Source organism: Sinocyclocheilus anshuiensis, unplaced genomic scaffold, assembly GCF_001515605.1.
Source record: "Sinocyclocheilus anshuiensis isolate Anshui unplaced genomic scaffold, SAMN03320099.WGS_v1.1 scaffold207, whole genome shotgun sequence".
Classification (NCBI taxonomy): domain Eukaryota; kingdom Metazoa; phylum Chordata; class Actinopteri; order Cypriniformes; family Cyprinidae; genus Sinocyclocheilus; species Sinocyclocheilus anshuiensis.
The window spans coordinates 363,299-376,073 of record NW_015551045.1 but is presented as its reverse complement, the minus strand read 5'-3'; the positions used below and the strand labels follow the sequence as shown (position 1 = coordinate 376,073).

Sequence of the window (12,775 nt, the reverse complement as noted above, 5' to 3'; positions counted from 1 at the left end):
TTGTTTCTTCATCAGAACAGATTGGGAGAAATGTATCATTACATCACTTGCTCACCAATGGATCCTCTGCAGTGAATGGGTGCCGTCAGAATGAGAGTCCAAACAGCTGATAAAAACATCACAATAATCCACAAGTAATCCACACCACTCCAGTCCATCAGTTAATGTCTTGTGAAGTGGAAAGTTGCTTGTTTGTAAGAAACAAATCCATCATTCAGACATTTTTAACTTCAAACAGTCGCTTCCAGCTAAAATATAGGTCCTCTATTCATAATACTGCTTTTTCCAGTGAAAAAGTTGTCTTGTCAGAATCAGGAGAGAAATATGCACAGATCGAATGTGAAAACAGTCCAAAACAGTTCTAAACAGATATGTTGGCGAATTGTAATATGAGAGGACAACAGGAGATGGACTTTTCCACTGCAGGAAGCATTACTACAGATTATGGACTCGTATTTTGGAACAGAAGCGACACTTTAAAGTTAAAACGTTTAAAGTTAAGTAAGCAATAAGGTACGAGAGGCCGTGCTGTATCGTGAATAAATCACGGCTGAAGGGCATTGTTAGGCACGACGCGAAGCGGAAAACGGTTATTGTGTGGAAAACGGTTACCACACAATAAAAAATATTAAAACCAAACATGTATGTATTGAAATGTTACTTTTCTGAAGCAAGTTTGTTAAATGCTGTCCTTCCGCTAAAAAGTAGTTCCTGACAGCAACAGTAAACAGCAAGAGAATGTTCCGAACATGCCTCATATAATGGAGATTAAATAAAAACAGAGAATAGGAGCTCTTATCCGCTGTGTCATTTTTTTAACACCATATATGATATTTTCTCACACACATCTGCTTATCTCTCAGCATGAGAAAACGTCTGTTTTCCATCTTTTAGTTTTAAAACAGACCGATTCGCGGCACAGTGCGAGTTTGCAAGCGTCATTACAGTGTAAACTGATGGAAATACAGAATCATAACTGAAACAGAAAACTAATAAATACTGTAATATCCCCTCCTCACTTCGGAAACTGTAGGCTTCCACACAGACGCGCACACACATCAACATATCTCCGCATGAGAAGCGTTTATTAGACGGGGGAAGGGCGGGGTCTCGAAATGAAAGATGAAAGATGCAACATAACGCCAGCTGGGGTCACTCATTCTTCATTAAATAAATAACAAACAGTTAATTCTGCCGAAATACATAAAACATTAAACAGTTTTGATGCTATATTATTGATTGTTTATGCTGCTAAGGGTGGTTGCTAAGGGTGTTGCTCAGTGATACACAGAACCGTTGGGTGAAGCGGTCATAGCCGTGCTGTATCGTGAATAAAACACAGCTGCTGACCAATCAGAATCGAGGAATGGAACTAACCGTTTTATAAAATGCCTTGATGGACTTCACAAGACATTAACTGATGGACTGGAGTGGTGTGGATTATTGTGATGTTTTTATCAGCTGTTTGGACTCTCATTCTGACGGCACCCATTCACTGCAGAGGATCCATTGGTGAGCAAGTGACGTAATGTTACATTTCTCCAAATCTGTTCTGATGAAGAAACAAACTCATCTAGATTTTGAATGGCCTGAGGTTCAGTACATTTTCCGCAATTTCTCATTTTTGGGTGAACTACTCCTTAAAATAAAATGTTCTCATGTTTATTTTTATTTTTAGGTAATGTTTTTTTTTTTTGTTTTACAGTTTTACAATTTGACATTTTTTCATATTGTGTCCTTTTGTGAATCGTGGGGTTAATTTGAACCTAGTTAAACTGGACTATGAATGGTTACTAATCAAGATTTTGTACTAAAATCCTATACACACAACTATTTAGTACAATGATATCTTTTATGGAGGAACACAAGAAAAATGGACCATCCAGGACCGCAGGACACACGTAGTACATCACAGCACACTACATCAAAGTGCATCAAGTGTCCCTCTGGGAACAGCATGACCTCCGCTGGCGGCCGTTAAACAATAACGTTCCATCTTGTCTGACATTTTTGTCCTAGCGGGCCCCATCCTCACTGCTGTCGTTTCCTACCTGTCCTCCTTTATCACGTCTACGAAGTGAGCGTCGCTCCTCTCGCGGAAGTTTTTGGAGCGCAGTGGGATGAGGGCGGAGTGGTCCATGGTTCCCATGCTGCTGATGCCTCCTCCTCCTCCTCTTCCTCCGGGCCACTTCTTCTCCTTCTCCTGCAGCATCTCACACAGAGAGGTCTGGCTGTGGGTCAGCGGCTGCTCCAGATGAGGGCTTAACAGGCCATTAAGAGTCTTGGGACTCCTGCCAGGCGGCCCCTGAAGAAGATTCAGATGGAAGATACAAACAATGAGAGAACTGCAGCACAATTTTGTTAATAAAAGGGCATTTCATTATATAAGACACTCTCAAATAAGACAATAAATAAGACCTCTCTAGTAAGAACATTTATGCACATATAGGTGCTGATGAAACCAATAATATGCACAAAATGGTAATGTTACTGTGCCCTTTATAGATTAATCACACAAAAATATGTCACCATGTCACACTTCAACCAAAAAATATTTTTTTATTGTGATATTATTTTAATGGCAATTAAGTACATTTCTCCCCACATTCTCATTACTATAATGAGTCTGGATGTTTAATCTTATTGATTGGGGGTTTTTTTCTCAATGGTAATTCATTATCATATGAAAAAGGCACTATATTAAATTATGATGTACACTACTGTTCAGAAGTTTGGGATCAGTAAGACCTTTTTGAAGATGAAAAAGATTAATTAAATTGATCAAAAGGCACATTAAAGACATTTTATTGTTGTGCCATTCATCCACGACCATCACCTCATGTTGCAGCATGATAATACCCCCATGTTGCAAGGATCTGTACACAATGTATAATGTCCTGGAAGCTGAAAACATCCCAGTTCTTGCATGGCCAGCATACTCACCGGACATGTCACCCATTGAGCATGTTTGGGATGCTCTGGATCGGCGTATACGACAGCGTGTTCCAGTTCCTGCCAATATCCAGCAACATTCCACAGGCCACAATCAACAATCTGATCAACTCTATGCGAAGGAGATGTGTTGCACTGCGTGAGGCAAATGGTGGTCACACCAGATACTGACTGGTTTTTGGACCCCCCCGGACCCCCAATACAGTAAAACTGCACATTTTAGAGTGGCCTTTTATTGTGGCCAGCCTAAGGCACACCTGTGCAATAATCATGCTGTCTAATCAGCATCTTGATATGCCACACCTGTGAGGTGGATGGATTGTCTCGGCAAAGGAGAAGTGCTCACTAACACAGATTTAGACACATTTAGGCAGAGAAATAGGCCTTTTGTGTACATAGAAAAAGTCTTAGATCTTTGAGTTCAGCTCATGAAAAATGGGGGCAAAAACAAAAGTGTTGCGTTTATAATTTTGTTCAGTGTAAATAGCAGGAAATTTTAATTTAATAAAATAAAAAAAAAGTAAATAATACCTTTCATATGGAAAAAGAGCTGTTACATTATTTATTGAAACTCCCTTGCACCAAACAAAGCAGTTTAGATAGGCATAAAATACTGGAACATTCTGGATTTTCTCATTCTACTCACTGAGATCAGGTGTAAGACACACAACTTGCTGTTGATGGTTTTGTGATCAGGATCTGAGCAGCTGTTGCTGTGAACCGCCCCGTCCTCAGAAGCTAACGCGCCACAAGAGGGACAGGCAGACTGACGGAAGAGAAACAGGAAAACACAAAATGAAATTATGTGCAGCAGAGAGAACAGAGTCAAACACTTCACTTACTGTTTTCATTCAGTAAAAAGCTGAAGTTAGAAACAATACACCACATGGAAAGATCAGTGATCCAACAGGAGAGAAACACTTTGTTCATAATTCTAGTGTGCTTAGTGTTTTAGCACATTGCTATGTGATTGCTATGGCATTGCTAGGTAGTTTCTAGGTGTTTGAGTCTAAAAATGTTTTGCTTTCCATTTAAAGGGAGAGTTCACCCCAAAATGACAATTCTGTCATCATTTACTCACCCTCAAGGTGTTCCAAACCTGTTTGAGTTTCTTTCTTCTGCTGAACATAGAAGATATTTTGAAGAATGATGGTAACCAAATAGTTGACGGTAGCCATTGACGTCCATAGTATGGAAAAAAAAATACCATGGAAGTCAATGGGGACCAGCAACTGTTTGGTTACCAACATTCTTCACACATAAAAAAAAAGAAAGAATGTTTTTGTGCTAACGTTTTGAGAATGTTGTTTGAGACCAGATAACTTTACACAAACATTCTATTAAAGGAATAGTTCAGCCATAAAAAAAGGCTGAAAATGTGCTCACCCTCAGACCATCCAAGATGTAGATGAGTTTGTTTCTTCATCGGAACAGATTGGGAGAAATTTAGCATTTCATCACTTGCTCATCAATGGATCCTCTGCAGTGAATGGGTGCCGTCAGTTTGAAGTTAAAAAGCCTTAATGATGGATTTGCTTCAAGATGTTAACTGATGGACTGGATTACTTGTGGATTATTGTGATGTTTTTATCAGCTGTTTGGACTCTCATTCTGACGGCACCCATTCACTGCAGAGCATCCATTGCTGAGCAAGTGATGTAATGCTACTTTCTCCAAATCTGTTCTGATGAAGAAACAAACTCATCTACATCTTGGAGTGCCTGAGGGTGAGTACATTTCCAGCCATTTTTTATTTCTGGGTGAGCTATTCCTTTAACATCACTGGTAGAATGTTTGTTCAGAACGTTCAGAGAACCTTCCCAGAACGTCAGCCAAAGTTAGTTGGGAGTGATTTTCAACTTCTTGCTCCAATTTTGAACAACAGAAGTAGTGATGCCAGCTTTAGCAAGCAGCTCTAAAATGTGTTGCATCTGCCATTTAACATTTGCCGTTTGAATATGCAAGGGATTAAAAATCAACAGCATTTAGCCTCGGAGATGAATAATTACTACAGACGGAGACAGACAGACTCTTGTTTTCCCTCTCTGCTGTTTGCACAGGAGCAGCGGTTCGCCTGCCCTCCCTTATCTTATTTTCCACTATCGCTTGCAACCCAAGGTCCCATCAGTATTAAAGTACAATGACGAGAGTATCTTTTGCAAAGGCTGTCGGGTAATGTGGCGTCCTCTGAAAGGTTGCTTGGATGAATGCATTGTGCATTTAACTGATCGATCAAATTTAAAAGTAGAGGTGGATGCATTGCACACGGCACATTATGATCTCACAGATCTGGTCTGGACACGCTCACTTATTGACGTGCTCATTGTGATCCCTCACGGCCTTCCGCAAATCACTGCAGTGTTTCACACAATGAATCAGCATGGTGTGTTTCCAGCGCAGTCCTTTCATCAGTAAATGGAATAATGCTGTTCAGAGAACACTTGAGAGAAAGCAGCATGCACAGAGACAGATTGTGCATTAACATAAAGTAAAGCCCAATACGACACCTGATACGCCGACGCAAACTACGTTTTCTCGACTGGATAACCAGTCTTGCTAGTAAAGTTTTGATGGATGAAGACTGCAATCAAGGTAAAGACGATTGCGGTGGCGTACAGGAGTCGTATAGTAAGCACGTGTGAGTCCGTTATAATAATGCGTGTATGAGTGGTCTTGACGCACTGATCGCACATTGTATTTATGCACAGGCATAGACATTTCCGTACATTCACGTTGTTTCCACACACATTCATGATAATGTTTTGATTTGTCATGTGTATGTTGCTGTGTTTAGTTATTCTGAATGGATCCGTGTACTGTATACTGTAAAAAAAAATTCCGTAAAATTTATGGTAAAAAACCGGCAGCTGTGGTTGCCAGAATTTTACCGTAAAAAATATGGTAGCAACGTTTTAGGTTTTACGGTTTAACTTAAATTTACAGTTAAATACCGTAATTTCATTAACTGATATAATGTTAATATACCAACCTATTGAAGTACTGAAATCTGTTTTGTACCTTTGTAATACACTGATAACCACCAAATGCAGGTGGTGATGAGAAAGTCACATGATGAACCAAAGCCCATCACAAGCAGCTTTTAAATAATAACATATATAGAAGGTGCACAGTGTCATTCACACAAACGCTAAACACCATCATGGTAACACACATGATACTGAAATAATGCAATAAACATTCATTTAACAACAAAGAAACATTAGAAAAAACTAAGAAACATAGTTATTTCAACAAAAAAACTAAAAAAGCTCTTTGCTGTTGCACTGTACACATACTATAAAATTCTGATGTTTTTTCTTTCATATGTGCTTATATGGGCTCCTTATATCATTTGGTTCTTTGGTGTCCTTTTGGAGTTTCTAAGTGTCCTTTTTTGGAAAGTCATCTAAATTTATCTTGAAAAAAGCTGGCAGAAAATATAGATTTTTGAGAATCACCCTTCAATCTTTTGGTTTACTTTGCTGGATATAGCAAATAAACATTTGAAACAAGATAAATGGTCTATGCTTAATTTCATGAAGTGTGCGATTAATCGTGATTAATCACAGAAAAAGGATGTGATTAATCAGATAAAAAAATGTAATCGATTGACAGCCCTAATATATATATAGTGAACACAAATGTTATACTAAATTAAAATAAAGACAAATATTAAAATAAGTTAATAGAGCTAAACATCAAGATATTTTCTTTTAATTTAATTTTTAAAAATGTAATTTTAAGTCCACAGTTTCAGAAAACCTAGATATATGAGGGAATTAAAAGTTATATTTATATTTCTAAACCTGGATAAGTCATGGACAATAATTAAATCTTTTTATAATTATAAAACATCATACAGTTTCATTATATTATATTATAGTATACTTTAAATTGTTAATTGTAAATATTAAAATAATGAATTAATAATAATAAGTAATGTTGATAATATATAACTTATAATTACAGCACATTTAAAATGACTGTACACATACACACAATGTAATATATAATATATTATATTATTTTAATTGTTTATTTATTTATTGTAATATATTAAATTATTAATAGTAATTATTAAAATAATTAATCAATAATAATAATAATAAGTCATAATATAATATTTAATTTGTACTTACAGAAATAAAATGAAAAATTCTAATTTAATTATTTGAATATAATGACACTCCAAGTTTCTATAAATAAAGAAGTTGATCGAAACTGAGCAGCTTTGTCATTATGGCAGAAGTGCCAGAAATATCTTTGACCTCACAGTCATTGTCTGACAGTGGTAGGCCTCAGAGTCCAAAAAAAAAATGTTGAGAACTGCTGCACTAAATCAGTTAGTGTGAAGTGATTACAAGGTTGCACATTAAAACGTCACTTTTAATTATGTAGAATAAAGGATTTTGGTGTTGGGCGTGTAAGTGAGTGTGGGACTGACCTTAGCTCTGTCCGGGGCAGGGGTCAGAGCGCAGGCGGAGGATGTGATGTCAGGGCTGTGGCTGAAGGACGAGGTGCTCAGAGACTTTCTGAGCTCAGGAGCCACCACAGCAGATGGAGGGCAGCTCCACTGGGCGTGCTTCACCTTCCTACCGGATATCAGATACGTCTTAAGACCTGTAGAGGACACACACACAGTGTGACCATCAAGTCCCAGCAGTGTTTGTCCATATCAGTTTGGTTCATTGTACACTGATCTGAGCTGACAGCGTTCGAACGGATTCATCAATCAACTCTGAGCAAACACATGGTGTGTGAAGAGAGACACTTAAAGTAACACACAGTAGTGTGTGTCGAGTGCACACTGTACACTTTTTGTCACAACCAAAACAAAATATATTCTTTTTCTGTAAATTGTGAAAAGAGGTGTTTAGAAATATTATTTTAGTTGTTTTATTTTTGCACTTATTTTAGATGAAGGTTGCCGTTTTTGCAACCCTTTTACCAGTATTTGGGACCTTTTAAAACCCTGATGTGTGGTTTTGTAAACCTAACACACAACACAACACAACACAACACAACACAAAACAAAACACAATAAAATTACAAATTACAAATTAAAATTAAAATATTATCTTAACTCTGGCTAAAAATCTGGGTTTGCTGACAAATGCCCTAAACCCTACTAAAACCAGCAAACCAGACCACCTTGACCAGTGCAAACCAGACTGGCATCAGTGTAAATAAAGAAGACATTACTTCAAATTATAATTTGTGTTGATTTCTCCATTCATCATCAGCAGCTCAGGCTGTCTCTGAAGTAATCAGACCTTCGACTCAGAGAGTGAAATGAATCCACAGTCACTGTAATGATGAAACATCCCCACAGTCTCTCTATCAAACACCTGCTGAATGCATCTATTTTCTGGAAAGAAGCTGGAGATACAAATAAAAATCCACAGGGAAGCTTGATGGAGGAAGAGAAAATAAGCATCGACTGTGAGAGGTCAAGTGTTTTATAGCCACAACTAAAAAAGTCACTTTACACCAAAATACTGGCCAGACAGCTTCGGCTGACAGCAGAGGAACTAAAAACGTCTGCGCCAATGTCAATGTTTGAACTAAGCGTCTGTGTTCCCATCCTCACGCACGTAATTCACCTGTCAGCGAACAGCGGCGGCTGGCAGGAGATGCATGAGCTGGCGCAGACCAACAGATCTGGCATAAAATCACTGTGTAGCTCCATATGGGGCCTGGCATAAAACACTCTTAAAACTTCATGAATTTTTAATGAGGTTTGAAAATGGGGATTTCAATTTGGCCACTTCACCGAGATGACAACTTTGAAAAAAACAAACCCTTGGAGGAAAATATGTGCTGGGATTTATTAGTTTATTACTTTTCCAGTGTATTCACTAACCCTAGGACGCACAATATACTGACTCAAAAAAAAAAAAAAGAATTAACAGAACAAAGCAATCATTTTGCATATTTAAGTAACCTACCTGTTAATCTATTTAGAGTAGTTACAAGACATTTCAGACAACATGACATAAAGCATATAAGCAAAGGTAATGATGCATTGTGTAAAAGAACAATGCAATGATCTAATAATGAAAATGTAGTGCAAAATACTGCATTTAATCTATTATGATTACTATATTAACACTCAACTGGGGAAATATGGAAGGAAATATGATACACCTTATTAGCCTGGCTCATGAATATTAATTTAAATGAACATTCACGCAGTAGTCCTAACTGATTTGCTGAAAATATAACATAGGTAGCATAGGTAAATGTGATGTATTATTGAAAATTATTATATAATATTTTATTTTACTAATAATATTATACATTCACAATATCCGGTTATATTTGCACCAGCTGTGCAGGCCCATTAAACAAACAAATATACACACACAAACATATGATACACCTTATTATCACACCTCATGAATATTAATTAAGTGACATAATATTCACCAGATGATATTTGAAACTCACATTCATTAGGATAATAACATTTTGTAAAAGTTTATTATAAAATATTACTATGTAGTATATATATATAGTAAAATCCTGGAACTACTTTTTGTTATATACGTATAGCCAAAAAGACAGGAGAATGTCAAATGACTAATCAAGCAGTAAGTCAGCACTAGCTCTGTATCTTAGACGCTTTAAATGTTTTTCCTATGCAGGGGCTATTTTTAGAAAAGGTCAAAGAACAGAAAAACACTAAGGATCGCTAATGTGTCACCCTTTCACCAAAGCGATCAAAACAAGCCGAGCTGTGAGCAGACTTCCTCTTCTCTCAGGGACATGACGTCGTGAATGAGCCACAAAGAAACGCTCAACTCTCTGAATGAGTGATCTTTAAACATGCATGAGACTCTCCTGAAGCCGACGAGAAATGTCTGGCTTGTATTTTACCCCAAAATCAAAAAGAAAACCAGAAATATTGTATTTTGTCATCAAAACAAAGCCTATAATAATTTTAATGGTTCTAAAAATAGGCTTAATTTTCTTTATGCAATTGAATGCTGAGGTGAGTAATGACCCGAACGTTTCTTCTTCATGAGCTTTACTCCTTCAGCTCTATTCATGCTCTGCCACTCGTGCATGAGCATAGAAGAAAAAGGCAATCATGGGAATTAGGAACATCTCGGATCCATCCTCAACCTAATTTACAGACAGTAAAGCCTCACCTCCCACAAAAAAACGCACACATAATTAAAAACGTCGGAGCAGGGATGACGAACGGGTCACATCTCCAGACGTACTCCAAACCCTGAGCCAACAAGACAGTCAGTTCACACCCGGCTCAATGAAAGAGCTCAACCTGCGAGCCAGAGGAGAAACACCAGTGAGTCGAGGGCTTTTACTGCATATGACTGCCAGCAGAAGCTCATCAGGAGAGTTTTTGAGTAGGCTAGTATTTGATACAAGATAAAAATGTTATTAAATATTACATAAGATACATAGATTAAATACAAAAAATACATAGATTAAAGATATATATACAAATCTACAGTGTAGGTTTTTATATAAAAATTAATAAGTATTATATTTAAATTTTGTATGCATTAAAATATAATGTAAAAAAATATATGAAATTATATATATATATATATATAATTAAAAAATATTTTGAATCAATTTAAAATAATTAAAGATTAACTTATATTGTGTGGGTTTAATATACATTTTATATATGTATATATGTACATACATAGATTATGTATATTATATACATATATTTAATGATTTCATGTATGTATTAAACTTAATAGCACACTTAATTATTACTTGGAAATACAGCCCATGAGTTGTATGAATATCTTAAATGATGTGACAATCATGCAGTTTTGGAAGGATGTTAGGTGAAATAAATGACAGAATTAAGGTAAACAATGTCTTTACTGTGGAAAATCTCTGTCCTGATGCAGAACGTTTGCTTCCCATCAGCGCTCTGACTGACTGAAGGTGAGGAATACTCACTCTCAAGACATGGAGCGACAGCTCGGGATGAATAAGCAATGACCGTGTTTCTGAATCACACCCTGCTGTCACTGCCTGCTGTCGCTGGTCATCTTTTATCATTAAATGACGGCAAACGGCAGAGAGCGAGTACGAGCAGACAGAGATCAGTGCAGCTCCAGATTCACTCAATTCTCATTTAGCTCACTATTTCAGCAACCTCAAATCAAAACTGACCCTTTACTTTCTTAATGCATGATCTTATTATGCACATGTTGAGGTTTAAATGAGACTCAATAGACAGTTTTTTCAGTGCAAAAGATTTTCCATCATTGTTACCTAGAATACACCAAGCTGCTATCAATATCAACGTCAATATCTATCTATCTATCTATCTATCTATCTATATCTATCTATATATATATATATAGATAGATAGATATATATAGATATATAGATATAGCTTCAAACGCATATTACTGTTTTTCATATTTAGTTTCAAGTTTACTTTATTTATATAGAACATTTAAAACAGCCACAAGACTGCTTTACAGTAAGAAACAGCATCATACAATTAGGAATACAAAACTGCAACCAGAAAGGAAAAACACAAAATAGGAAATACAATAGGCAAAAATATAATTCCTAATAGGTCGGTGAAAACAAGTGAGTTTTTAAAAGAGACTTAAAAATAGTCAGGCTAGGGGCCGTTCTGATCTCAACCGGCAAGTCATTCCAAAGACGAGGCCCAATTACTGAGACGGCACGGTCACCTCTACGCTTGAGTCTGGAATGCGGAATTAAAAGAAGGTTCTGGTCACAAGATCTTAGACTTCTCGAGGAGATATACTGATGCAGCAATTTAGCCATGTTCTAGCCATATTTGAACCATGTTCATACTTTTTTAACCAGTGTCATTTTAGTATTGAGATTATAGTTATATTATATTTATTATAACTATAACATAATATAACTTATTCATATTTAGAATTTTTATTTTATTTATTTTTCTATTTTCTGTTTTCATTTTAAATTAAAATTTTAGCCATTTTGTATTTTTGTCATTTGTATTAGTTTTTTATTTAATTTTTTTTTATTCATTAAGACTTTTCATTCATTTTTTATTCATTTTTATTTCAGTTTTAGTTTTCTTTTTTTATATTTTTAGTTTTTTACATTTTATTTTAATTCAAGTAAAACAATTATGGTTTTAGTTACAGTTTGATATAACACCCCTGTTTTTAACTGAATACTTTAAATTAAATTAAATTAAATTAAATTAAATGAAATTAGCCAGCCCAGGAGACAAAAAGTAACGCTAAAGTAATGTAATACATAAAAGCAATGCAATTAGTTGCTTTTTATGGACTAAAGTAAGAATGTAATGCATGTAATGCTCTTTCCCCGCCATTGACGAGTTATCTCGTCTTTTACAAGAAAACGCTTCCCCGCCAAAGACGAGTTTTTACAGCTTTTCGTGTTTTCACTGTTATACACTCGGGGGCGCTATTACGCATCTTCTGAACGAGTACAAAACCTCCCGAACAAAAACACACGTGAACAGAACGGAGAAACTAGAGATCTCTTATGTAAACAGATGCATATGAAAAATAATGCCATCATCAGCAATAGACAGCATATAAATGAAAACTGCATAATGTTACCGAGTAAAATGTTGATCCAGGAAGTGGCATATGTCTGTGCAAGCTTTGGAGGTGTTGATAGAAGCGATTTACTGGATTTATGCTTTGATAATCGTACTGAATATTATCCAGATGTAGTTTTTGATAAAAATTTGATTTTCTCACCTTTTTGCTCAAAATTATGAATTTTTATGAAACCTACCTATATTCAAGTGTTGATAAAAAAAGAATGCTTTAAGCTAGAAAAAAAACTG

General features: G+C 36.1%; 1 protein-coding gene across 1 annotated transcript in view; it reads right to left on the bottom strand.

Annotated features, from left to right (window-relative positions):
• Nucleotides 1-12,775, bottom strand: part of LOC107661757 (adenylate cyclase type 9-like) — a 56,112-nt gene that overhangs the window by 15,163 nt on the left and 28,174 nt on the right. The window contains exons 3-5 of the mRNA XM_016451524.1: nt 7,397-7,572; nt 3,623-3,718; nt 2,052-2,305 (exon numbers count right to left, since the gene is read on the bottom strand). Coding sequence (XP_016307010.1) covers nt 2,052-2,305; nt 3,623-3,718; nt 7,397-7,572 — 526 coding nt within the window. The remainder of the gene's footprint in view (nt 1-2,051; nt 2,306-3,622; nt 3,719-7,396; nt 7,573-12,775) is intronic.